This window comes from Morchella sextelata, assembly GCF_020137385.1.
Source record: "Morchella sextelata strain SCLS chromosome Unknown scls_28, whole genome shotgun sequence".
In the NCBI taxonomy this organism is placed as follows: Eukaryota; Fungi; Ascomycota; class Pezizomycetes; order Pezizales; family Morchellaceae; genus Morchella; species Morchella sextelata.
The window spans coordinates 459,899-487,485 of NW_025408643.1; the positions used below are offsets into that span (position 1 = coordinate 459,899).

Consider the following 27,587-nt stretch of genomic DNA (forward strand, 5'->3'; position numbering starts at 1 on the left):
ATGTCTACACATGGAGAATCGTCATCCAAGGCTGATGAGACTAAACCCTCAGAAACCACAGCCACCAGTAACATTCGTCTCAAGTTTGATGGACTTCCTAAACTACAAGGGCAATCCAACTACCAAACTTGGGCGAGTGCCTGGAGGATAACGTTCGATGCTGTAGACTGGTGGGAAGCGTTGAGCATCGAGAACCCTGACGAGAATGACACCGAACTCAGCAAAACCGAGATAAAGAAAGCTCGTAAACAAATGCACAGCCTTCTCATCTCTGCTGTATGTGAAGAAATACAACCAACAGTCGTCTCCGCCGAAAATGCATTCTACGCATGGAAGGCGCTCAAAGACCTCTACGATCGTGTCTCACCCAACACCACGATCACCCTCCTCAGCCGCGTCCTAGACACGAAGATGCAAGAAGGCGGATCACTGACCGAGCATCTCGCAAACTTCGATGCGAACTGGAATACTCTCAAGTCCAGATGCCAAAGCGCAGACCACAAACTCGCTCAGGCCCTCCTACCCCTCACCAAATCTAACGAAGCCATGGCGGCATTCCTCCTAAGCTCGCTACCCAAATCGATGAGCAACGTTGTCGACAACATCCAGACCAAACAGGATGTTACCTACGAAGACGTTCGCCAACGACTACAGAACCTGGATGAGGTAGCCCCTCAAACAGGAAACAAAGTGCTCCATACCAGGAGTACTACAAGCGACAAGGAATGCACCTGGTGCAAGAAAAGGGGTCAGCCTTACAAAGGCCACGAGTACACGGAGTGCAGAAAGCTCAAGGAACAGAACAAGAACAGGAAGGGAAGAAGAAAGGACAACTCGGCATCGGTTGTAGTAAATGACACTACAACCACTATCTGTATGGTACGCCACGACAACTCCCAACCCCTTACTTGGATCCTTGATTCTGGAGCAACCTCTCACGTCACACCCTTCCAAGACCAACTCATCAACATCCAACCTCACACCGGCAATGTCCGAACAGCTGATCGAACCAACCACGCTGTCACCGGAATGGGAAGCGCTAGTTTCAGCTGCCACCTTCCCGATGGAAGCAGATCTTCCATACTCCTCACCGATGTGCTGTTGGTCCCAACCTTGGGAAATGTGGGATTGGTCTCCGAAACCGTGCTCGACAAAAAGGGATTTAGAACGGAGTCAGGAGGAGGAAGCAAGTTGGTTACAAAAGAAAAGAAAGGAATAATTTGGGCAAAATTGGAGAAGGGACTTTGGAATGTACAAGTAGTTAGCAATACAGTTCGTTTGACCACTTATGATGAATGGCATCAAGCGTTAGGCCACCCTGCGACACTAGAAAACTTGTATCACGACATTCAAAGGCTGCCTCCCAAACCAGAAATTTTCCACTGCAGTCAATGTGCACTATCAAAGAGCGTACATAAGAACCCTGCACCAATTAGTACTAGATCCAAACGACCATTCGAACTGATCCACTCAGATCTATCTGGAAAGTTCAGCATACAGTCACAAGGAAAAGCTCAGTACTATATGTCCTTCATCGATGATTTCACCCGCTTCGCTTGGATATATCTCCTGAAACAGAAAGAAGACGCAAAGAAGGCCATCAAGGACTACGTTACCAGAATCGAGAAACAGTATAGTACAACAATACTGAGATTCAGAACGGATGGTGGTGGTGAATACATCAACAAGGACATAACGAACTACTTCGACACACAAGGAATAGTTCATGAACAGACTCCCCCATACACTCCTGAGTCTAATGGAGTTGCAGAACGATTCAACAGGACGGTAACCACAATGGTCAGGTGCATGATCATGGACCATCCTAAGTCGTTATGGGGAGAAGCATACACAACAGCTGTCTACCTTAAAAACAGGCTACCACACAGTACGCTTAAGGGAAAGACCCCCTTTGAAGCCCTGAAAGGAACCAAGCCAAGTATACAACACCTTCAACCATTCGGTAAAAAATGCTATGTCCACATCCCAGAAAACTCTAGGCCAGCAGGAAGCAAACTAGCACCCCGAGCGTATGAAGGAATTATAGTTGGATACTCAGACAGTAGTAAAATATACCGTATCTGGATAGGAACACAACATAGGGTAATTGAAAGTCGGGACGTCACATTCCCCCCTCCTGAATCAGGGGAAGTCTCAGTAAAACTCGACTTCATCCCCAGCCTGAAACCAGAAACGGCAAATGCACCATCAGACGACGGATACGAATCAGAAGACAGGTCTGATCCAGAACCCGAGTCAAATGCAATTGAAGAGAACCGTACAGAAATGCCAGGATTGTTCCCGGAATCACCGGAACAGGTTAGACAACCACCACCGGCTAAACCACACAAGGGAAAAGAACCTGCCATACCTATGGGACAACCGCGAGACCCAAGAGATAACTGGGAGACAATTCCAGCACCAGTTATACCATTCAAAGGTTTCAAAGGAAAACCACTTGCGTCAACGACACCCAAAGGTACACCACCACAACCTCCAAGACGATCGAATCGCGTCCGTAAGAAAATAGATTATGAACTTGATAAGGAAATAAGAAGGAAGGAATACAACAACAAGGTAATACAGCTACAGGAGCAACAAAAGGGGTACATTGAATCAGTAAGAGAGGACGGTCCAATGGATGAAGGCGAATGTCAAGCAATGATTGAAGAATTCAAAGCCGACATTATAAAAGCCAGAAAGGATCTGGACCTAGAATACCAAGATGTATCCAATGAACCTGCGATCTACCGTGTACACCTTGTAACCGAACCTTCAACCTATCATCAAGCCATGAACAGCGACGATCAACACCTATGGAAAAAGGCGATACAGACTGAGAAAGACGCGCTTCACAAAGCCCATACCTGGGACATTGTCAACCGACCATCCAACCGAGCAGTAGTCCAAGGGAAATGGGTATTCAAAGTGAAACACAATGCGGACGGAACAATCGAGCGGTACAAAGCAAGGTACGTTGCTAAAGGCTTCACCCAAGTACAGTACCAAGACTACCATGAGACCTTCGCCCCCGTTGCACGATATGATTCTCTACGACTCCTACTGGCACTAGCTGCACACAACGGTTGGATACCACAACAAATGGACGTCAAGTCAGCCTTCCTGTATGGTGTACTCAAGGAGGAAATCTACATGGAACTGCCTGAAGGCTACAGGCAGGACAACAAGGTTTGTAAACTTCGAAAATGCATATAAGGACTAAAGCAATCACCCCGTGAATGGTATGCTTGCCTAGCAGACTCCCTTCAACGGAAAGGATTCGTCCCAGCCAAATTCAACCCATGCATCTTCATACATAAGGATCACCATCTATATATATCGGTGTATTTAGACGATATCATGATATTCGGACCCGACTCCCCATTCAGAAAAGAAATCAGACAACTACTCAAGGCAGATTTCGAATGTACGGATCTCGGTAACTCGAAGTTCATACTGGGAATAGAAATAACGGTAACCAACAACGGTATCACGCTATCGCAACGCGCATACATCAACAAGATCCTGGATAAATTTGGAATGAGTAACTGTAAACCAGTTGGCACACCTCTCGAACCGAACCTCAACCTTCACAAAGGCGAACCGGAAGACCAAATCGAGAAACCAACTGAGTACCAATCCATAATAGGATCACTGATGTACGCGAGTATAGCTACCAGACCTGATATCACCCATGCCGTTACCGCTCTCTCTCAGTACTCCTCATGCCCAACCGAGGACCACCTATGAGCAGCCAAGCGAACTCTCCGATATCTCAACGGAACCAAAGATTGGAACCTGTTCTACCCGAAGGGGAATACTAGAACACTCGACGGATTCTCAGACAGTTCCTACGCTTCAGACCTAGATGACAGAAAATCGTTCTCAGGATACGTGTTCAGACTAGGGAAGTCAGCCATTAGCTGGAGAAGCCGGAAGCAGAAATCAGTCGCAGTCTCAACAACAGAAGCCGAATACATGGCCCTGTCCCTCGCAGCTCGACAACTGGTATAGATTCGTAATGCCTTGCACGAACTCCAACAACAATACCAGTACTTCATACACGCCGACAATACAGGTTCTATTGAACTCTGTCGGAACCCACTATAACGTGGGTCTATGAACGATGAACTATAGTGCCAAGGAATACAACCGAGACGAAGACGTAGTAGAAGATGTTCGTGACTATGGACTATGGGACGGCTCTGTTTGGGTCTGATAACAAAACTGAATCCCATGACGTAGCGTAGAACAAGAATAATATTCGTGGAGTAGAATACAGAGGTTGCGTAAAGAAAGAAGGAAAGAGAGAAAACAAATAAAGACACAAGACAACGCCTCCTTATATATCCAATCATAGTCCAACGATGACTAATACCTTCGCATAACAGAAACTAAAGGAACATAACAGAAATCCCAATTACAAATCCTAATCACACTGCGCAATACCTCCCCTTCCCGTTCCAATTCGTCACCTAACCGAAATCCATAGTTGCCGTTACACCCACTCATCCACGACCGGTCCAAGCACATCGACGTTCACTATCACTACACACGTGAACAACTCGAAGCCGGAACCTTCGAAATCCTCTACGTCCCTACCGAAGACAATGTCGCGGACATAATGACCAAAGGACTACCAAAACCAGCTCACCAAAAATTGTCAGAATTGATACGATGTGGCAAGTGAGGGGAAGTGTAAAAATATGGCATTGCGACATCGGTTATGTATGGTAATTACTCATGTATAAGGGATGACTCATAGTTGGAATAAGGAGGCTTAGCGCTAGGATTATGTAATCAGGGGATCACGTGGTACTAAGAACTATCTGTATATAAGGAGTAACAAACTCCCAACAACTGTCGCTGGAACTCAGCGGCGCAATAGTATCTTCTTTGCACTATAAACATATTCCTCACAAAGGTCACGTGTTCAAACCCTCCTCAAGTCGTCTATTCTCCCACACTCCAATTCACATCTGGGACTCACCCCCTTGAACGTTCCCGGAGAGACCGTATCAATGGAGTAGGTAGTTCTCATCTGAATGTGCAAATGTTTTGATCCGTAGTTTCTAATAGATGATGCAGTGTTGTAGCTGTTACTGGACTAGGCGGACATGCCTTTGGTTCGTGGAAGGCCAAGGAGAGTGATTTCATGTGGCTGAGAGACGCTCTGCCGAAGGACGTTAGCGGTCTTAGGGTTCTGACATATGGTTTTGAATCCGGTCTTGTGGGAAGCACATCTTTTGCCAGCATAGGAAGCTATGCAAAGGAGCTTCTTCGGGACTTGATAGGTGCTCGATCCCATGTTGATGTAAGTATAGTTGCTTCGTCTTTCTCTCTTCGCCCAGTGATATCCAGGTCTCAAAGCCCCTACGGATTGCTGATTTGTGACATTTATTACGTAGGTGACGCAGCGCCCACTCGTCTTTATTTGTCACAGTCTCGGTGGTCTGGTTGTTAAACAGGTAACAATCCTTTCAACCACGCTCAACCGTTCAATCTATCGCGGTATGATATTAACCGTCTCCATTAGACTCTTGTTGCTGCAGCTACAGCACGAAGACCCGGAACAGATGACATATTGGATCCCGAAAATGATATACTTAAATCGACAGCCGGTTTACTCTTGTATGGTGTTCCAAATAGGGGCCTTAGCGTAGCGAGCCTGGTGCCCATGGTTCGCGGTCAACCCAACTCAGAACTAGTCGAGGCTCTGAAGCCAGAGTCCACTTATCTTGATCTGCTGCATCAGAACTTTTGCACACATTTCACATTCATGGACGCCGAAATAATCTCATTTTGGGAAACTAAGCTATCGCCAACTGCTGAGGTGAGCAAGAGATCTACCAACCCCTGATCAATATCTAACTTTCTTCGTAGTTGCAAAAGGACGGAACATGGAAAATGACTGGTCCTATGGAGGCTTTGGTGTCCAAGTCTTCAGCAACAAGTAGCAGACCAAACGAGGAAAATTCCCCTATCAACAGCTCGCACTCGGAGATGGTCAAATTCAAAACGTGGACGGACAGGGACTACACCTTTCTTCGCGACAAGCTCAAACAGTTGCGTGATGAAGCACCTGGTATAATTTTGAAGAGGTTCTCATTGATCGGCACAGTCACGGAGGAAGACGAATTATTGGGTAGGAAGTATCGGTGGACACCGCTCATTCTTGCAAGCCACAAGGGGGACGTCCAAAGGGTCAAGCGACTGTTGCGGGAGGGGGCATCTGTGAACGAAACGGCAGACAGCGATGACACTGCTCTTCACCAGGCTGCCTCAAAAGGCTCCGAAGTTCTTGTACGGCTCCTTCTGGATAGCGGTGCCAGGATAGATGCAAAGAACAACTTGGAGCAGACGCCTTTATCCAAGGCTGCCGAAGAGGGGTGTGATAACGTAGTTCGTCTTCTCCTCGAGAGAGGTGCATACATATCAACAACAGGAAGGTTTGGTTTCACTCCTTTACATCTCGCTTCGGCAAACGGGAAAGAGCTGGTAGCAAAAGTATTATTAGATCACAAACCAAGTACTATCATTGAAGACCTGGACATCGCCAACAGAACCCCGCTGCACATAGCCGCATTGAAAGGTCAAACCCAACTTACAAAGCTATTACTCACCCGGAACGCCCAGCAGGAAGCGATAGATCGCGAGGGTGACACAGCGCTGCATCTGGCATGCGGGAATGGACACAAGGAGGTGATTAGAGAACTGTTACTTGTGGGAGCGAACATTGAGGCAAGAAATCACATGGAATTGACACCGCTCCATATTGCATCAATTACAGGACAGAAAGCAGTCGTTGAGATGCTGCTAAGCAGAGGAGCGAAGATTGAGGCGAGATCGACGCTTGGGTTCACACCGCTCCATTGTGCGACTAATGAAGGCCATGATTCTATTGTGAGGGTGTTACTAGAGCGTTCCGCGTCTTCGGAGGCTACTCGTCCTAATGGTGATACCGCTCTGCATATAGCGTCAGCATGTGGGAAGGACACCGTAATTACTTCATTGTTGGATCTCGGTGCATGCATTGAGGCAAAAAACACAGAAATTAGGGCAACACCTTTGCATCTTGCCGTAATCAACAATCAGGTAGGGGCAGCCAGCCTTCTACTAAATCGCGGGGCAGATATCCGGGCCAGATTGATTGATAGAAGGATGCCTATTCATATTGCAACCCTTCTCGGATTCGATCGTATGGCATCTCTCCTGCTGGATCGTGGGTCGGATATCGAGGCCAAATATGATGATACGTTACGGACGCCTCCGATGTTTCTTGATGTGCAAGTTTCAGAGAGTTATACTCTCGCAACACCCCTCATACTGGCTGCATCTTGCGGGCACACTTCACTTTGTAAGCTGCTGATTTCTCGCGGAGCAAACGTGGAAGCGGGGGCAGGACATTGCACGCCACTGCACGTTGCCTCGAGCAGAAATGTCGCCGTCATTTCTACGTTGCTTGAAGCACAAGCAGATATTGAGTCCATTGGCCGTGCCAACACTACCCCTTTGCACTGGGCATCGGTCTGCGTATCCGACGATAGTGTTCGTGCTTTACTCGACCGAGGGGCAGATATCGAGGCCAAAACAGATTTTGGATGGACAGCCCTACATTATGCATCGAGTTTGGGGCTTGATCAAAATGTACGAGCCCTAATAGGCTGGGGTGCAGATGTTAACGCCACAGACCGTTCAAGGCGAACGCCATTAAGCCTTGCAAAGGATGGAAAGCATTGGGGTGTCATTCAGCTGCTAACGGAGCACGGCGCAAGGGAAAGTGTTTGGTGGAGACGTTCACCAGGTTCGGTACCCCATGTGTCCCCTATCGTGTGAGCAATATATCTATACGCATACTAAATAGTTATGATTAAGGCCCTACCATTTCTAGCAGTTCGAAAAATAGGATACAGCCTAAAGGGAGTTCGTCTGAACGAGGAAGGAAACCTGCCTCTGGTGGTACCTATAATACTGCGGTGCCCAATCAGTATCTCGCTATTCCGCAGCCTTCGGTCCTCACCGGTGAGACTCTAATGGTGAATAATGCAGGATCATCTAAGAGAAAGAGAGATGAATTCGGATTGGATGAGGAGATAAATGGAAGTAAGAGAAGAAGGGAGTATAACGAGCAGCAGCATGAAGGAGGGAAGGAGAGCGACGACGAACAGGGTGCAGTTGGATGGGCCCTATCTAAGCTGGGTATCAAGTGGTGGTGAAAGTACACTAAGTGCACGGTGATCTTTGTATCTAGACTTAATATACAGTTTTCTGGGGCGGGGGTGCCAACACGTGTACTCTAGCTACGTTACCGCAGGTATGTTCTGATCCATTGACCAAGGCGTCAATTTGGCCAAGTGCGCGCACAATTCGTCAAGATTGATGGGTAGGGCGATCCGTTCAGAAGGCCCATATTATGCTGAATAGGCTGCTTCATCCATCAAACTCAGGTAGTATCTTTACTCCAGTCATCAAGTAATCTGTAGGTTAACCTGCTAGATTTAATTGAAGGTTACTGGTAGATCGAAATAGGATGTCTATGACAAATTATAAAAACTGAGGACAACCTACACAAAGCGGCCCAATTTACTAAACCTGGGACCTGACATGAAATGACCAAGGCCAGGCCTTGAGGTCCCGAGACCCTTGAGGTCCAGAGATCCTTGAGGTCCAGAGATATCCTTGAGGTGCAACATCCCGGAGTCCTGAGGCGGCTCGACATATATGGAAGTCTCCTCCTGGCTTTGCTTGTTTGAACTCGTTGGCATAATTTGATCAGAGATCGATTCATTTTGTCAGAGGGAAATAGCGTAAAGCGTATGTCAGGGGATACCATTTGATCATTAGATCAACTATCTATCAAGACGCCCATTTGGCCAATGGATCGCCCCGTCTGTAATGTTGCTCGATAGGGCTTAAACCTGAGCTTGGTGGGCGCTGGCTCGCCCCTGGGAGCTAACAGTGAGCTTGATGGGCGCTGGCTTGTTCTCTGAAGCTACACCTGTGCTTGGTGGGTGCTGGCTCGCCCCCACAGGGCCGAGGGCTCCTCCTGGCCTTGGTGGCCGCTGGCTCGCTCCCCTGAAGCTCCTGCTGCCGCAGATACGTCTCCTATTACCCCTCCTGGCTCTGGCTAGCCTCTTGATGCTCCTGCTGGCACTGGCCAGTCTTCAGTAGCTCTTGCTGACTATTGTCGGCGTCGGTTCACACCCCGAAACTCATCCTCACCTTACTGAGTGCTGGATCGCCTCAGGTTGCTAATGGTGAGTTATAATTAGGGTTGTTCTTTCCCATTCGCGTTCGCGGATGCTACCTATTCACCAGAGATTTTGATGTATCCTACTAATATAAGAATTTTAGAACTGTGACATGGATTTAAACGTCCTCAGTTAAACTGGGAAATGAAGATAAAGTGAAACCTACAAAAATTCCACAATGTAAACTGTCTTCACATATCAAAGGTCAGCGAGAACTATCGTTGCTCAAAGTTGGAAAGATAGTAGTGTGGTCCACGAGGACACTCGAGGCAAGGTTTGGGGTTATCCTCGAGGTGTCTTGTCCTCGTTGACTTGTGCCCTTGTCTGTCCTCGAGGTCCGGCGCTGTTGTCCTCGTGGTCTGGCAGTATTGTCCTGGAGGTGCCTCGAGGCAAGCCTGGCAAGGACACATATTGTCCTTGAGGTTCCGTGTCCTTTTGGACCAATGTCCTTGCGTGTCATAGAGGACAAGTCACCAAGGCAAGGACACAAGGACGCTCGTCCTCGCGGACCACAGTGAAAGATAGTGAGATCAACTGTTCATGTCCACAGTCATCTTTTTACCTCACGGTATCTCGAGGGCAAGAATGGAAACTACAACATCGCAATTGGGTCGAGCATTAGAGCGATTTGGCCAACGACTTCTGAACCTAAATATTTAATTCTTGGCGACAGTTTTTGGTGTGAAAATCCCGCCAAGACCTCAAAATTTGAGCTCAAAATTTGAAAAACAGGGATTGGCCAAATCGCTCTATTACAATCAGGACAGTATGGATTTGGAGAGACACTCCAGTGTATCAATTTTTTTTTTTATGTTTAATTCATAGTCGCATGCAGGCCGTAGTCTATGGCGGCGCACCATCTTCTCCAAGCAACCAGTGCAGGGCTTCACCTTTATGAGATGTTAGCCTCAGGTGTGGAATACCTCAACCGACATCTAAGCCAAGCACCTTCGCTTAGTCACACCGCTCCACATCTCCAAATGCGCCATTTGCGCGCCGGGTGCTTGAAAAACTCCACATAATACATGCTAACCATATGTGGTTAACAGTAGTCATTTAGTTCCGCCTGACGGTTTAAGAGATAAATGCAGCATTTGTTTTCAAGTGCAGTTTTACTCCCTCATTATAGACAATACGTATTTGTGATTATGCAGTATTTCTAAAAGAATGTGTTGTTGAAACAATACCATCTTCTGAGCAATCTAGTATTACTATTGTTCCCTGACCGCATTGGCTCAATGTCTCTTTGCTGAAATACCATTGTGCTGCTGTTTTACTGCCGTATCTTTAGCAATGCGGCAGTTGGTAGAATGCAGCAGCACTACCACAGTACAATGATCTTGTCCAGAAAACTTCTTCTGGCTAGTCCCGCATTTCTAGCATAGTGCTATCATATTCTTAGCACCGCAGCACTTGTCAGAGTATGGCAGCACTACTGCAGCATAACGGTATTGTCCAGAATACCACTTCTAGTTAATGCAGTATTCCTATCATAATACTGTTATATCCTTGGTACTGCAGCATTTCTGACACAACCGAAGTCTTACAACTTAGCCTACCACTGTGTTACCGTATCAGCAAGCTTGCGTATCACCCTAGGTGCAGCCTCTTCATCCTAGTGAACATTCCGTGCCATGAGCGCCTCACGCTTCTGGCACCACCAGTGTATACTGCTCGAGCGCGACTCTGCTTCAGTAGCGCCTACCCTTCCAGCACCGCCAGGAAATATGGCTCACATCTGGAGGGCATTCGCCAATGCTCTCACAGTTTTTTTCAATGCTTTTACGGTACGATGAATGCTCTTACAGAAAGGCGATTTTTATCACGTCACCGCGAATGCTCCCGTGAATGCTCCCCCCAATGCTCCCGCGAAAGCTCCTACGAATGCTTCCGCGAATGCCCACGGGAATGCTCAAGCGAATGCTCACCCGAGTGCTCCCACGAGTGCTACCAAAGCACTGACCAATGCTCACAGAGCACTCACAAATGCTCATAGAGCACTCATCAATGCTAACAGAGCACTCACCAATGCTCACAGAGCACTCACCAATGCTCACAGAACTGAGGCATTCGTCATACCCACTCAAAATAAGACAACTCTCACTTTACCCCCTTTGTATTGATAGGTTATTGTCAAAGGATAGGAAGGCACCAGTTCCTCAAATGATATCTAACGTGGGTATCCTCAACACCGCTGTATAGTCAGTCACGGGATAACGATACGAGCACTGCCTATATACTGATGACGACTAGTCAATCTTTGATAGAGGCGTGTGCTTCTGTCGATTCGTGAAAGGCATAATTAGCCTTGAGGTCGAGGCCATGGTACGGCTAATCTGAAAAGCTCAATATCCATTCATAAGCAGCAAACATGGACTGGCATTGCCCTCCTGGAGCGAGCTTGCTGGATCGTCAGACTCAGATACTGAGCGGCTGAAACCTTACCTCCTTCTTCCAATCCGCATGTATAGCAGAACGACTCGAATTTTGAATTAGAGAGTCCAATTGGATCTAACGTTCCCAGAGCACTCACACATGCTCTCATGGCTTTGCAAGCATTCAACTAAATTCGTTTCACATACGCAAGTCTATCCTAGTATTTACCAACCAATTACCAGTCTCCGCCTCAAACAAATGGGCCATTCCCAATATACTCCGATTATTAACGACCCAGATCCTCTTTCTTCTTCTCCTACAAACATTCAGGAGCCCATGTAAGGTATCATCAATACCACGATTCTTTGCCTTGACTAGCTCCACTATACATAGTCTCTATGCTCGCCTCCGACTGTCCTGCAGCTTGAACAAAGCCTTTACACGTACTGGTAAGCGTACCCGAAACACTCCCCACTCCTCTGAAAACGCTACCGATACCGATACCTAATCATTTCTTGTTTTGCCTTTCCCACAAGCCGGGTCTCCCATACACCTAATATTGTGAACCTCGTACACCTCAAGTCTTTGTAACATTGGTATCGGAACCTGCAAATATGTTAACATCTCCACCCGATGCTCTAAAATGCTCTCATAGCTTCCAGGATAGCTCTGAGAGCATTACGCATGCTCTGTATACTCCTTTATCAGGCGATATAAGGTGGTATGGCTTATTTGCAGTCCATCCGCAATATTAAAAAGTCTTTCCGATTTCGTGGTGGAGTTGCAAAGACGCTTTAGAGGCAACCCTCCTTCTACTATGGATCGTTCATTTCAAGTTTTTTTCCCGTCTTCGATTTTAAAAATCTCAAGTAACTCCTTCAGGTTATCTCAATGGCTCCAAAGGATATCGTCAGTGCTCTCAGGACCTCCAACAATATCTTTCAGATTCAGAATTCGAATCTCTTACCCAACCGCCGCCTCCCATAGTACAGTATCTGCATTACAGCATCAATCTTGTTGGATGCTCCGTATCACTCTTTTATCTGATGTATATGGGCGAGTTTGCTGATGTCGGTAGAGTACTGGGGAATGCTCCCAAAGCTGTTACGAACTATATCGTTATGTTTAATGTATGAGTCATTAGGAAGTCTGGAAGGTTCCGTGGGATTAGTAATCGGTTCTCATCTCCTTACTATAAAGAGTTGCTTGTGTCTTCTGTTATCTTTCTTCCTTTTTTCCTTACGCAACATCTTGTATTCTACTTTGGGTTATTACTTTGGGGGATTCACTTCGCTTCAATACATTACTTTACTCTCAGTCCACGTTACGTCTGCTGTCCCTCATGCCCTGTGCATCCGCTGCTATGATCTTCGCCGCCTCTCTATTCCTCACCTCGTCCCTCTCGGTGAACATGCCGACCGTCGTTATCTCCATCCTCGTACGAACTTCTACCTCTGCCCTCTTACATACCCTCGTCGCTGTCCTGTCCTCTGTCTTTGCACAGACCTCTGTCCCGGCCTTCGGGTATACCACTGCACCATCCCTCGTCCTCGCGCGAGGCCTGCCCCTTCCCTTTGGGTACCCAACCATGTCCCTCGACCCCTCAGCTCCTACCTCGCCCATGGTTCTTTACAAAAGCGCTCGACATGTGCCCAATAGTGCAATAATACGTGCAATTTGATGAAGTTGAAGTGAAACCTTTCTCGTATCTCGCGAATCTCCTCTAAGCCTCGCTGAATGCTCTGGGAGCCTGAGATGTTTAACGCTTTTGTCTGATTTCTCGCATCCTTAACCGTGCTCTTGTATTCCTAGAATTCTAAAAAAATATTCTTGTGCTTATGGAAATTCTCGAGATAGCTCTCAATATAATTCAGTGTGCTCATCGTATGACTCCAATACTGCGCCATTAATTGGAAGTCAAGTAAGCCTCGTACATATTTCAATGCCTTTGCAAAATCGCCCCTGACAGCCATTCTTGGGTTTCTCAAACCAGGCGTGAATGCTACAAGAAGGACCTACTCCAGATTTCTCATCTCCTTGCCTTGCCATTGGGTTGTAGCACAATATGCCTTGTTCGGTCCTATCACTCCAGTGTAAGGCGCAATCAAGGCCCCAGTCTTGTCAAATTCCTCCAATCGATCGTGCTTCTTGAAGAAAGCCTGAATCCACTCCATCATGTGCTTCAACATCCCTAGATAGATATTGTGCAGAATGTCCGGTTTGTTGAGATCATATGGATTAACCCTTGGTATACTCCAGAAAGCATTGAAGAGTGTCTTCACTGATCTCGCGACAAGGTATTCCATCAGTCTCAGGTTTCCCAAGTTCTCCCTGAATAACTTTATCCTCTCCCGGTAATCCTCGTGATTGCGCATAGGGCTCTGGCCAGTGCTCACAAGACTGTCGAATTCCACCTTGCATCTTGTACAAGAACTAGTACTAATATTTTGTAAGTTTGCATGCTCAGGTTAATCAGCGATCCAATCGGAGAACACCGGAAAGCAGAGACATTCGTCCCCGTCGCTGCATGCAATTAGTTCTCCTTCCTGAGAGCACTTCCGAATGCTCTGGAAGATCTCCCCAAGGGTGCAATGCAGCGCCATTTGACTCTGACGTCGTAAAGCGGAATTACTGAGTGAGTTATTCCCGAGCTTAGGTGGGACTGGCAGTAGCTATAGGAAAATTAACGGATGCCCGGTGGGCTTGCTCTGCACCGATGACTTGATTTTCCCGATGGTAAGATAAATTGACCAGGCTTTCTCGTTTTCACTAAAATTTGTCAAATGTGCGCCATCTGACGTGCATATAATTGGTACTGTAAAGGGGGTTCTTTCTAAGAGAAATAGAATCGGATAGAATAGAGACGGCCGTGCAAGATAGACAATTAGGTTGCAGATTATTCAAAGATACTATCGCTAGAACTCAATAATCTTTAAGGGCTCTGCTACCGATAAGAACTTGGTTTTCTTTCTGATGAAGACTGGAGAGAACAGGACTGAAGGGCGAGAATGAACCTGAGTACTTATACTCCGAAGGCCTCTATTCTCTGCTCCTAACTCCTTACTAAGTTCCGGTGAGGCCTTTCCTCGGTGCCGGAAACAATACCACCGCTACCCCGCTTTTCTCTAAGCGTCAGCAGGTGTTTCCGATACCCAAGGCAACCACCCTTAGTCAAAGCCTTTGTAACACCTGCAGCCTTGGTTGCCACACAACCGAGGGCCTGCATGAATGAGCTGCCGCTCATATGTAAGCTTAATCATTGCTGTAGAGCTTTCGCTTATTGTAGACTTCCCTAGCATAGTCCCTGCCCCTTCGGCGGACATACAATGCTCAGAGGACACAGAGGATCACCGGGCAATCAGTGCTTCACTCTGGCCGGTCTTCTAGTCACTGGCGAGGCATAGACTCGTCAGTCATTGCTCCCATGAATAGATCCCCTTCCTAGCGCCCGGAATCTAGTTACTCTAACAGCTGGTAGCTAACCACACTGCCGGTACTTGCATATCACCGTGCAACTGGCTTCTAACAATAACTCTCAGCACGTAACCGGGCCCTGTGTGTACTCATACACCAGACAGTTGAAATGGCTCCGTTACACCACTCCCCTCTTCCTGGATCTTGGTCTCCGAGATCTATAACCATTCTATTACCATCCATTCTATGTGACAAGAGATTCCGTAATGCAAGGAATGAAAACCTAAAGAAGAAAACTACACCCCAACGACCCGCTTGTCCTTGGGTTTCTTAGGATACCTCATATGGAAATCCTGAAGGGCTCCTTCAGCACTCTTCTTGAGATGCTCCCAAGGTTCCCATGTAGCATCCTCATTCTCATAACCTTCCCATAGCACTAGGTATTCCACTCGTCTCCTTTTCTTATTGACCCGGCTATCAGCTACCTCTCGGACAACCCAGTTCTGTTCTCCTTCAATCTCTTCAGGTTCCGGTGGTGGAACTCTTCTCTCAGGATCTACCGGTGCTCTGTAAGGTTCGAGAAGAGAGACATGAAAGACCGGGTGGATTCCCATTTGAGGGGGAAGAGAGAGCTTGTAGGCACAGGTACCAATAGCTTCTAAGACCTTGAAGGGTCCCATCTTCTTCTGATCCAGTTTTCCCAAAGGCCGCTTTGTTTGCACATTGCACCGGTCAACATTACTTCATCTCCGGGCTTGATTTCGGGCGGTGCCAGGGCATGAACATCATACCACCGGGCCATCCTTAATCTAGCTTTACCCAAGCTGGCATTCATAGCCTGCCAGATAGATTCCCATTGAGATATCATGACCTCACTTGCTGGATTGTTCCATTCTACTCCTTCCTTTGGGGCTGGCCAGTTGGTCCTGGGTTCATAACCATAGTTGGCATAAAAAGCCGATACTTTGGTAGACACAGAGACCGCCGAGTTATATGCATACTCTGCCAAAGGCAAGAGTTCTGCCCAGTCATCCTGTTGATATGAACAATAACTTCGCAAGTAATGTTCCAGGGTCTGGTTAACTCTTTCTGTTTGACCGTCCGTTTGGGGGTGGAAAGATGTGGACATCTTCAGCTTCACATTGAGGAGACTCATGAGAGATTGCCAAAAGTGAGAGATGAACCTGCTATCTCTGTCCGAGACTATGTCATCAGGTAAACCATGGAGTCTCCAAACTTCCTTCAAGAACAACTTAGCCAAATATTCCTTTTTATTGAGTGTAGGAAGAGGGATGTAGTGTGCCATCTTCGAAAAACGGTCCACTATTACCCAGATCTTTGTAAACCCACTAGATTTCGGCAATCCCACAATGAAGTCCATAGAGATGGAAGTCCATGGCCGATAGGGTATCTCCAATGATTGGAGCATACCAAACTTCTTATGTCTGGAGGTCTTATTCCTCTGGCAGCTATCACAGCTCCGGACATATTCCTCAACATCCTTATCCATGTTGGGCCAAAAGAAGTTATTTTTCAGCCGCTCTAGTGTCTTAAATTGGCCAAAATGACCAGCCACCTTAGAGTCATGGGTATCCGACAGTATTTCCATCTGAAGCTTCTTGTCTTTGGGTATATACCATCTATTCTTATAGAAGATGAGACCGTTCTTGACCGACAAGTTCTGGTCCAAATTTGGTTTCCTTTCAACCAGGGAGCGGTGCAGTTCCTGCCAGAAACTATCCTCTTTAACAGCCGCATATAGGTGTTCTAAGAATGTATTCTGCAATTGATTCACCCTGACAGCCGCTAGCTTTGCAGGATCCAAAACCAATTGACCTAGCCTAAAAAAGATCTGTGGCTCGGGCTGCAAAGTTTCACCTCCCTCTCCAAGACGGTGATCCCAGCGCCTAGATAGCACATCAGTCTTGCCATTCTTTTCTCCCGGTCTGTAGACAACTTTGAAATTGTAGCCTGCGAGGTCTTCAGACCATCCAGCTTGCCACCTAGTGAGAACCTTGGTAGAATTAAAATACTCCAAGTTCTTGTGGTCTGTAAAAACCGTGATCTCCTGCTAACAAGATTTGAGCATGTGTTCCCATTCCCGGAAAGAGGCTACAATAGCTCCCATTTCCTTATCATGAATGTCATAGTTGATCTCAGCAGGGGAGAACTTCTTAGAATAGAATGCCACCGGATGTAGCTTTCCATCCTCCCCATACTGAGAGAGCACCGCTCCCTTGGCAAAATCACTGGCATCTGTCTCAACAACCGTTCTCCTACTAGGGTCAAAATGAAGAAGGATTGGAGCGCTTGTGAACAGCCTCTTGAGTTCTTCAAAGGCCTGCTCATGTGCTGCCGTCCAATACCATTTCTTGACTTTCTGCAAGAGGTCAGTTAATGGCTTGCAAACCTGACTAAAGCCTTCAATGAAGCGGCGATAGAAGTTTGTATATCCGAGGAATACCTGTACTGCCTTAATATTCTCAGGGCCGGGCCATTCCTTAACTGCCTCCACCTTGTCTTCTGACATAGATACTCCCTTTTCTGAGATATGATAGCCTAGGTACTCTACTTCTCGGACATGGAAGGATGTCTTACTGATCGAAGCACAGAGCTCAGCTTCCCTAAGCTTCTGTAATACCTTCTTGACCAGTAGCTCATGCTCTTCCTCATTTTCCGAGTAGATGAGGATATCGTCAATATAGACAACCACTCCTTCATCCAGTAGTTCCTTTCGCACATCATTGATCATTGCCTGGAAGGCAGAGGGAGCATTGCATAGACAAAACGGCATCACATTATACTGATACAGTCCATAGCGGGTTCTGAAAGCGGTTTTCCACTCATCACCTTCGGCGATCCTGATCAAATTGAAGCCGTTCTTCAGGTCTATCTTTGTGAAGATCTTGGCCTTGAACAACCTGTGTCTGAGCTCACTCATGATAGGCAGTGGGTACTTGTCCTTGACAGTAACCTTGTTCAAACCTCTGTAATCCACACAAATCCGCAATGTCCCATCCTTCTTAGGAATGAACAATATGGGCACCGCAGCAGGGCTGTTAGATCTAGAGATCTTTCCTGAACCCAATTCTTTGTCCAGGTACTCTCGGAGGGCCTTCAACTCTGGAGCGGAACAAGGGTATAGCGGACCAAATGGGGGAGCGGTGCCAGGCAAGAGTTTGATCTTCAAATCATTATGGGAATGCGGCGGCATTTCCCCAATCTTCTCTTGCCTGAACACATCGGCCCATTCCCGGTATAGGTGGTGTATTTTATCAGCAATATCACCTCCATCCTCATCATACCATACTGAAGCAACCAATTGATAGACTGTCTCTTCTTCTTCCAGCATCTGGTATGGAGAGATCAGTTCAATCTTGGTGGCCGCTGGGAGACAGTTCTGCTTGCAGTAGTCACTCCTCCAGCTCATGGTGTTGAGTTCCCAATTGATGTCCGGGTTATGCTTTCTTGTTATAGGAAATATGAGCACTGCCCTAAGTCGAGGAAATAGGAAGAATACGAGTAATGGGTTGTGATGCGGGTACGGTCGGGTAGCGGAAGAACAAGCATAGAAAGGTACCGAGGGGTGTGGGAGCACCGGGTGCAACCACACTAGTATTAGGCTATTGTGAGGACACGCTTACTATTGGGTGTCTCACCCGGAACGGAATAGAAGCGGGGTTGATGGCTGCAGGCCATTCTACTTAAGGAAGTAGCTATAGGACAATAGTATGATACAGCTCGGTTACTGGCAATTGCAGGGTTTATGGTTACGTGTTAAGATTAGAATGGAGGAACGGAACTATGCGGGGGCGCTTTTCTATCGGGGTTATCTTCGGGTTGATTGTCTTATTCTATTATCGTGGTATTAGTAGTATTAGAAAGCGGGCCTTGGCATAGGTTCCAATATGGATAAATAGGGAAGGATTCTGCCTCGTCTTAGTGGCATCATCAGTCACTCAGTGAGCGGAATCCGGTTTACAATATTACAAGTTTAAAAGCTATAGAATTATCGCTTAGCATTGGCATTTCCCCAAACATTTCTAGCCCAACTAATTGGCAGATAACCGGTCATTCCTTCTTCCAATGTAGCCACCTCCCATCGGAGTGTCTCCTTATGATCTCCCATAGTCATGCGGACCGGGTGAGTGTAATACTCGCCTCCTCCCATCATGACATCTCCTTGAGCATCAAACATTGTCAGAGGTTGATCCCGCCGCACTAAGGCAATTCCATGTTTTCTGACAAAACTCTGGTTGAGGATAGCTCCTGTGCAACCGGTGTCAAACAGGAAAGACCCTTGGGCGCCTTCATCCTTTCCTTTGACCGTCCATGACAGTCCTGCCTTCAGTATAGGTCTTTTTCCATGTACTGGTAAGGAGGGAAGCCTCTGTTTCAACCTTCTTTGCTTAACAGCGGGTTCTGAACTCGTTTCTCTTTGTCTTTTCAACATAGCTAAGAGCTTCGGGCACTACTAAAATCAAAGATCCTTTGGTTCTATTCCCAAGTGAAATATAGCAGGTATGATGTATAGTAGTTTTTTGGCAGCGGTTTGGGAGTGTCTTGGTAGCAAATGTAACTTTGGTAGAGCACTGACAGACCAGTCTGTTTCGGGTCTTAAACCCATCCTCAGAGTGCTTGGAGCAATCAAATAGGGAGAAACACAATCATAGTTTATTCAAGAGAAAAATAGATACCGAAAAACCCATATAAAAGAAAACTAGTAAACATAGACTCAAACAGACACTTTTCTACCAGATGATTTCATTGTCCGAGTCTTGCTCAGGCTGAAAAACAAAATCTTCTGTAACCTCCGGGAGTACAACCAGTGGATCCTCTGCTACTACAGCAGCCACTTTAGCCTTCTTCTGAGAGTTGGACTTGCCATTCCCTCTTTTCCGCTTTTGTACTCTCACTGCTGCCACTCGGACAACAGTAGGTTCCTTGGACCAACAATCAGTCCATTTGTGTCTGGACTTGCCGCACTATTGCACAAGTCAGTCTATGCACTCTATCAATAGGGAGTACCGAAAGGTCATACCTTCAAGCATACTTCTCCTTTCCTTCTTTCTTCTAGAATATCCCCCGGGATACCCTTCAGTTCCACCGCTCTGTCCTTAGGTCCGGTGGCCTTCTGAGGTCTGGAAGAGCTTGCAGCTTCTCTCTTCCTCTTGAGCTGCTGGTCCTTCTGAGCGGGAGGATCCTTCTTGGTCTGAGGGGGTGCTTTCTCAGCTGCCAACCCTTGATACCTCTCATGTGTGTGCCCTAACTCTCTTAGAGCAGCTATCCGCTCCATCAAAGACTTTGGCTTGGGGTTAAAAAGAGCCCAACTCATGCCTAGGTCTGGAAGGAGGGAATTATTGATTTTATCATCCACCAACTGACCCTCATAGCCAGTCTTCCACATCACCTGAATGATAGTATTCAGGAAGAGATCAATTCCTCCTCGAGCCGTGTAGGTAAGAGTATTCCAATGGGCTACAGCATCATCTCTGGAGATGGCTTCACCGAAGGCTGCTCTAAAAGCATCCACAAAGGAATCCCAGCGCTTCCATCTCTGATCCAACATCACCGGCATTCCAGCAAGACGGTTGGCAGAGGTTTGATCAATTGAGTTGTGGTATGCCTCATACCATCGGATCGCTGCCTCCCCTTCCATCAAATTGCCTGCATATCGGATCTTAACTTCCTCAGAAGTAAATGACAGGCTCTCAATGGAGAACACATTCTCACATTGCCGGATGAAGGTCTCCACTTGCTCCGCCTTGCCTTGGAACTTTGAGGGAGGCGGTGCCTTTGGTTCTCGGGCCCTAGTAGAAGCAGTAGGGGGAGAGGCGGCTGGAGGTCGGTACTGCTGGGACATCATAGCTAACAAATCCCTTTTGTAAAGAACCATGAGCGAGGTAGAAGCTGAGGGGTCGAGGGACATGGTTAGGTTCCCAGAGGGAAGGGTCCGGCCTCGCACGAAGGCGAGGGATGGTATAGTGGTATACCCGAAGGCAGGGACAGAGGTCGGTACTATGACAGAGGTAATGGTCCGTACGAGGACGGAGATAACGGCGGTCAGCAGGTTAACCGAGAAGAACGAGGCGAGGAGTAGGAAGGCGGCGAAGATCATGACAGTGAAGGCACCCGGCATGAGGGACAGCAGACGTAAAGTGAACGGAGGGTAAAGTAATGTATTGAAGCGAAGTAAATCCCCCAAAGTAATAACCCAAAGTAGAATACAAGATGTTGCGTAAGGAAAGAGAAGGAAAGACAACAGAAAACACCAACAACTCTTTATAGCAAGAAAATAACAACCGATTACTAATCCCACAGAACCTTCCAGACTTCCTAATGACTCATACCTTTAATATAACGGTATAGTTCATAACAGTTTAGCTCCTCCCCCCAAAGGGCGAGCTCCTGCGAGCAGACAGGCAAAAACAATATAAGAAAGAAAAAGAAAAGAAAAGAAAGGAAAAGAAATGAACAACTTAACTAAGCAAAATAGAAAAGACCAACACCGGAAAACGTAAAGTAGAACCATTTCATTTACTAAAGAAACCAAAGCAACTTATACCTTCCCACGGGGGATCCTCTTAGGGACTAAGGCGGGTTTGGTGGGGTACAGGGAGTGAAAACGTTGCAGCGACCCCAACTCCGCATCAAGGTTCCGAGCGGGTTCCCAGGTGGGTTGTTCGTAGCCTGTCTATTTAACCAGATATTGTAGTTGCCGATGACGTATTCTCGAGTCTAGCACCTCCTGCACTTCAAACTCCTCTTCCCCTTCGACAATTACCGGCGGCGGGGGTGGTTGTATGTGGCCAGGAAGAGGCTGCGTTTGGGCGGGTTCTAGTAGGGAGAGGTGAAACACTGGATGGGACTTCATCGATGGGGGAAGCTCTAGTCGGTAGGCATGAGATCCAATGCGCTCGAGTATTTTGAATTTCCCTGAGCGTTTATGGTCCAATTTGTCCGATGGTCGAGTAGTTCGTATATGTTTTAGCGACAACCATACCAAATCCCCTACTTCTAGTCGTGGTTCAGGAAGTCGGGTAGTGTTGGCGCTATCGGCAGCGGCGGCTTGGGCGTACAGGATCTCGGATCGCAATGCGGTCTGTAGAGTGGTGATCGAGTTGGCAAATTCTACTACTTCCTTCGGCGTGGATTCATGTCTTTCTTCGGCGGGTAGGATGTCCAGTTGTGGATTATACCCATAGTTGGCGAGGAAGGGACTAACCCCTAAGGGCTCCGTGGTGGCATTATTGTGCGCGAACTCTGCCAGCGGGAGGAATTCTGCCCAGCTGTCCTGTTGATAGTTGACGTATCCCCGCAAGTACTGTTCCATAATTGCATTTATTCTTTCGGTCTGTCCATCGGTTTGTGGGTGGAAGGCGGTACTGAATCGAGGTTTGATGTCCAATTGGTTGCACAGTGCTTTCCAGAACTGCGAGGTAAAGGTCGTGCCCCTGTCCGATACTATGTCCTTTGGCAGTCCATGAGATTTCCAGACATATTGTAAGAATAAGCGGGCCAGTTCAGGGGCATCAGCCGTATCTCTAGTAGGGATATAGTGGGCCATTTTAGTGAGTCTGTCGACAACCACGAGGATAGCGTTGGATCCTTGGGACTCTGGTAGGCCGGTGACGTGGTCCATTGACAACGAGGACCAGGGTTTAACTGGGGGAACGAGAGGTTTGAGGAGGCCATAAGGAGCGTGTCGGGCCGGCTTGATCCGGGTACAAGTGTCGCAGTGGTACACGTGGCGGGCAACGTACTTTCGCATTTGGGGCCAGTAGTAGTTTCGTGACAGGAGTTCCAGCGTGCGGGCGCGTCCAGGGTGTCCGGCCGAAGGTGCATCGTGGTTGGTGCAGAGGATCTCCAGCTTAATGGTAGCATCATCGGGGATATATAGTAGGCCCTGATAGTACAGTAACCCATCCTTGATTGCACATTCCCCGATAGGAAGAAAACGAGAGTGTTTCTTCTTGGCGATGATATCCTTCATCAATTGTTTGGACAGCGGGTCATTGGCTAAAGCAGCCTGCAGTTCATCGTGACGGGCGGGTGATACCTTGGCGGGTTTGGGGACCTCTAGTACGGCGGCTAGACGGAGGTTCTTTGGCTTGAGTATAACCTGATGCTGTTGGGTCAGTCTTTCATCCCCTTCCTTAGGGAGATCTCCAGATCGACGTGTGAGGGCATCAGGTTTTCCATTCTTCGTACCCGGTCGGTAGGTAACCACAAAGTTGAAGGAAGACAGCGTTAGGGACCAACGAGCTTGGCGACGGTTAAGAATCTTCGTGGACATGAAGTGTTCCAGGTTCTTGTGGTCGCAGTATACCGTGATCTCCTGGTTGCTTGGTCCCAGGTACTTTCACCATACCTCAAACGCACGGACAATCGCCAGCAGCTCCTTGTCATAGATATCATAGTTGCATTCGGCTGGCGTCATCTTATGAGAGTAGAATGCCACTGAGTGTAGGATTCCTTGGTCATCTTTCTGGGAGAGCACGGCGGCCGCGACAAAATCAGAGGCATCGGTTTCCAATATACAGGCCCGTTCGGGGTCGAAATGCTTCAGTATTGGTGCCGTGGTGAAAGCTTCTTTTAGTTGATTAAAGGCATGGTCCGCGGGGGTGGTCCATACAAACTGGGCATCCTTCTTTAGCAGGTTTGTCATCGGGGACACCACTTTGGAATAATCGCGGATGAATCTCCGGTAGAAATTTGCGAATCCCAAAAAGACCTGTATGTCGTGTACCGAGGTAGGTGTTTTCCACTCCTGTATCGCCTTGGTTTTATCGGTAGCCATGGTCACCCCTTTGCCCGATATGATATACCCTAAGTACTCCGTACGATCGACGTGGAACTCGCACTTCTCAGGTTTGCAGTGGAGCCCCGCCGCTTGTGATTTGTCCAGGATGGTGTTGACATGTCGCTGGTGTTCCTCCTCCGTATTCGAGTAGATCAGGATGTCGTCGAGGTACACCGTTCAGAAGTCGTCGAGGTAGGTCCGGAGGGTGTCGTTCATGAAGGCTTGGAAGGTGGCGGGTGCATTGGTGAGTCCGAAGGCCAAATATTCAAACAGTCCATACCGAGTCCGGAAAGCGGTTTTCCATTCCTCCCCTTCCTTTATCCTTATCTGATTGTACCCATTGCGGAGATCCAGCTTAGTATAGATCTTGGCGTCCTTGAGTCTATCCAGGGTGTCGTTGATCAGTGGCAGTGGGTAGCGGTTCTTGACCGTGAGGGCATTGAGGGCGCGATAATCCACACATAGTCATAGGGAGCCATCCTTTTTCTTAATGAATAGGACGGGGGCTCCGGTGGGAGAGGAAGAAGAGCGGATGTAACCTCGAGTCAGTTCTTCATCAAGGTATTCCCGAAGGGTCTTCAACTCTTCTGACGACATGCCGTATAATGGGCCAAATGGCGGTTGCTTGCCTTCTTGCAACGGGATCTCGTGATCGATATACCGATGCATAGGGAGCGCTTGGGCCTCTGACTCTTGGAACAGGTGGAGGTACTGGTGGTAGGCGGTAGGAACCAATTCTTCGGTGGAGTTGGACGGCGTTGGGTTCGGACCGGCGGGACGAGCAGCCAGGAGGAAGAGGTGGTTTTCGGGTTGTTTTGCCTCCCTACGGAAGCGGGCCGCCGACAGGGTAATGGTACGGCGAGGAGCGGTGGGCCTTGGGGGTATCGGGGGTGGTGGTGAGGCGGCGGCGGCGGTAAATCTCAGAGGTATCGGTGGTGGTGGCAGGGTGGCGGCGGCGGCAGTCAGCGGGGAGGAAGCGAGGGTGGAGGTCCATAAGGCAGCTGTATGTTGTCTGCATCGATCGGCGTGGAAGGAGATAGATCGGTCGGCAAATTGAATTCTGGCGGCGTGGTGTTGGAGCCAGGGGAGACCCAGTACTCTTTTATCGTCACCTAATTGGGTGACAAATAAGGAGATCCCTTCCACGTGGGCGCCTATTTCGAGGCGGAGCTTACAGGAATGAGTGATATCTCCGGAAGCGATAGGTCGGCCGTCGATTACCTGTAACTGCCTAGGCGTGGGAAGCTGCTCGGTGATATAGCCGCGGGAGTGGGCAAACGAGGCATCGATAAATCCATACCCGGTGGCTCCTGTGTCGACTAGGGCGTGGAGATTGTCCTTGTCCCTAAACAGCAGTATCGGTATCTCGAATGGTTCACAGTCACCGGGGTGGTGGAGTTGCCCTATCTTAAGTTTGGCACCTATCCGTCTTGACCGTAGTAGTCGCAGGGCCATATGGGGACCGGGGCCGTCCTCGACATTGGCTGTGCCCCAGTGGAGGGTGACGAGCGCGGGGAGTAGTGGGGCTCCTAGCTGGTGGAGGGTGTTCAAGACTTTAACCGGTGATGGGTAAGGTCCTAATCCGGTGAGGTACGGCCGGAAGGGTAAGGGGGCTAGTCTCAAAAAGCACCAGCCCGGGTCATTCCCTGTCGGCTGTCCCCAAGGGATGGAACGTCGGCGAAGGCGGCATTGTAGGCGGCGAGTACGCCGGGGTGGCTTTAGTGGTGGGATGTGGTCGGCGAGTGGTTCCTTCATGGCCTGCATGTAGAGTCTACTGAGAAAGTAGGCTGTAGTCCAGGCTAGAAGGAGGAGTGCGGCGTTCGTGAACATTAGGATGGTGTCTGTGGTCTCCGCAGAGAGCGAGGGTATCGACGGCCGCATCAGCGAGGCGAGTTGGTGGATGTCAGTCGACCCTAACCGACGCAACATAGTGTAAAGAACCATGGGCGAGGTAGAAGCTGAGGGGTCGAGGGACATGGTTAGTTCCCAGAGGGAAGGGTCCGGCCTCGCACGAAGGCGAGGGATGGTATAGTGGTATACCCGAAGGCAGGGACAGAGGTCGGTACTATGACAGAGGTAATGGTCCGTACGAGGACGGAGATAACGGCGGTCGGCAGGTTAACCGAGAAGAACGAGGCGAGGAGTAGGAAGGCGGCGAAGATCATGACAGTGAAGGCACCCGGCATGAGGGACAGCAGACGTAAAGTGAACGGAGGGTAAAGTAATGTATTGAAGCGAAGTAAATCCCCCAAAGTAATAACCCAAAGTAGAATACAAGATGTTGCGTAAGGAAAGAGAAGGAAAGACAAGAGAAAACACCAACAACTCTTTATAGCAAGAAAATAACAACCGATTACTAATCCCACAGAACCTTCCAGACTTCCTAATGACTCATACCTTTAATATAACGGTATAGTTCATAACACCTTTGTTGCTTCTCCAACTTCTTCTTAAGGTATCTCCGCCAGCCTTTTCTGTCACCACCTTCTGGTTCCGAGTCTGAACTGTCAGAACCATCTGGATCTCCAAGAGCGGGAGCGCGGGCCGCGGGAGGTGGAGGGTTCTAATTTCCACCGCTTCCACCCTGTGCATTAGCAGGAGGGGGAGCGGCGGCCGTAGCAGGAGGGGCCACAGGTGCTACTGGTGCCGGGTTGCTGGCCAATGGTGAGGTTGGTGCTGCTTGAGTGGCCCCAGACATGGTGAACCTTCCCGGGTTCCTAGCTAGTGGACTAGGAGGTCCTCGGCCTGCACCTGGGAAAAGCTCTCCTTCATAGTCAAAGGATCGGTCGGCTCCTCCAAGGAATGGGAGTGCTCCACTAAAGCGGCTGGGAGGTAAGGGAGATGCTCCCACTGCTGGCTGCACAATAGGGATAACTCTCCTAGAGGATCGGACTGGAAATGCTGCGAAGGGACTGGTCTTTCGCTGCATTGTTCTGGTGGCTGCCCTAGAAGAGGACCTGGAGTGAGGATTTGGTGCCAGAGTTCCTGGTCTACCCACCACCAGCCTTCCTTCATCGAGGGCTCACTGTATTTTGGCAACAAAGTCTAGTGGGGTGGCCGGATTTGTCCACTCGATCTCCATGGCATCAGCATCCAGTTCATCTCTTTCCGCATACCTCCGGAGTTCTTCCTGAACAGAGTTGACCTCCATCTTCATGTACTCGAGAGCTTCTGCCATAAGAGCATTCTGTGCTGCCTGGCGCTCTTGTACAATGAGTAGTGCTTCACTGCCCCGGGTCAACTGATTATGCAGGCTGTGCTGGAGATAGGTCTGGAGCTCTGTGAAGAACTGTTGAAGGGAAACCTCGTCGGTATCCTGCCAAGCAGGCTCACAACCGGGTATGTAGGTCTGTAGAGCGGTCCTGGGCTTCTTGACAAGCTGTGTCTGCCCGGTGGCATCAAGCTGGAGGGGCACCGGCTGCCATTCAATCTGAAGGGGCATATCCGGAGCTGGGAGGGCGGACATTTTGTATAGAGGAAGAATAATCTGAAGGTGACTTGAGCCTTAAAGATTATCTGTAACGGGGGTCCTTTCTAAGAGAAATAGAATCGGATAGAATAGAGACGGCCGTTCAAGATAGACAATCAGGTTGCAGATTATTCAAAGATACTATCACTAGAACTCAATAATCTTTAAGGGCTCTGCTACCGGTAAGAACTTGGTTTTCTTTCTGATGAAGACTGGAGAGAACAGGACTGAAGGGCGAGAATGAACCTGAGTACTTATTCTCCGAAGGCCTCTA

General features: G+C 48.3%; 5 protein-coding genes across 5 annotated transcripts; 1 reads left to right on the forward strand and 4 right to left on the reverse strand.

Moving 5' to 3' along the window:
- H6S33_008810 (uncharacterized protein) lies at positions 1 to 8,216 on the forward strand (the record flags this gene model as incomplete). Its single annotated transcript, XM_044840152.1, has 9 exons — positions 1 to 3,189; positions 3,226 to 3,667; positions 3,755 to 4,008; positions 4,493 to 4,686; positions 5,089 to 5,314; positions 5,409 to 5,468; positions 5,537 to 5,833; positions 5,884 to 7,804; positions 7,876 to 8,216. 9 exons carry the CDS (start codon positions 1 to 3, stop codon positions 8,214 to 8,216), a joined length of 6,924 nt encoding a protein of 2,307 aa, XP_044687666.1.
- Positions 8,217 to 12,941: 4,725 nt separating this feature from the next.
- H6S33_008811 (uncharacterized protein) lies at positions 12,942 to 13,250 on the reverse strand (the record flags this gene model as incomplete). Its single annotated transcript, XM_044840153.1, has 1 exon — positions 12,942 to 13,250. One exon carries the CDS (start codon positions 13,248 to 13,250, stop codon positions 12,942 to 12,944), a length of 309 nt encoding a protein of 102 aa, XP_044687667.1.
- A 392-nt stretch (positions 13,251 to 13,642) lies between these two features.
- Positions 13,643 to 14,002, reverse strand: H6S33_008812 (uncharacterized protein; the record flags this gene model as incomplete). The annotated part of the gene is made up of 1 exon (XM_044840154.1): positions 13,643 to 14,002. One exon carries the CDS (start codon positions 14,000 to 14,002, stop codon positions 13,643 to 13,645), a length of 360 nt encoding a protein of 119 aa, XP_044687668.1.
- A 5,048-nt stretch (positions 14,003 to 19,050) lies between these two features.
- Positions 19,051 to 19,494, reverse strand: H6S33_008813 (uncharacterized protein; the record flags this gene model as incomplete). The annotated part of the gene is made up of 1 exon (XM_044840155.1): positions 19,051 to 19,494. The coding sequence occupies one exon, from the start codon at positions 19,492 to 19,494 to the stop codon at positions 19,051 to 19,053; it is 444 nt and encodes a 147-aa protein (XP_044687669.1).
- Positions 19,495 to 21,600: 2,106 nt separating this feature from the next.
- Positions 21,601 to 23,841, reverse strand: H6S33_008814 (uncharacterized protein; the record flags this gene model as incomplete). The annotated part of the gene is made up of 3 exons (XM_044840156.1): positions 21,601 to 21,735; positions 21,787 to 23,352; positions 23,413 to 23,841. The coding sequence occupies 3 exons, from the start codon at positions 23,839 to 23,841 to the stop codon at positions 21,601 to 21,603; spliced, it is 2,130 nt and encodes a 709-aa protein (XP_044687670.1).
- Between the last annotated feature and the right edge of the window lie 3,746 nt (positions 23,842 to 27,587).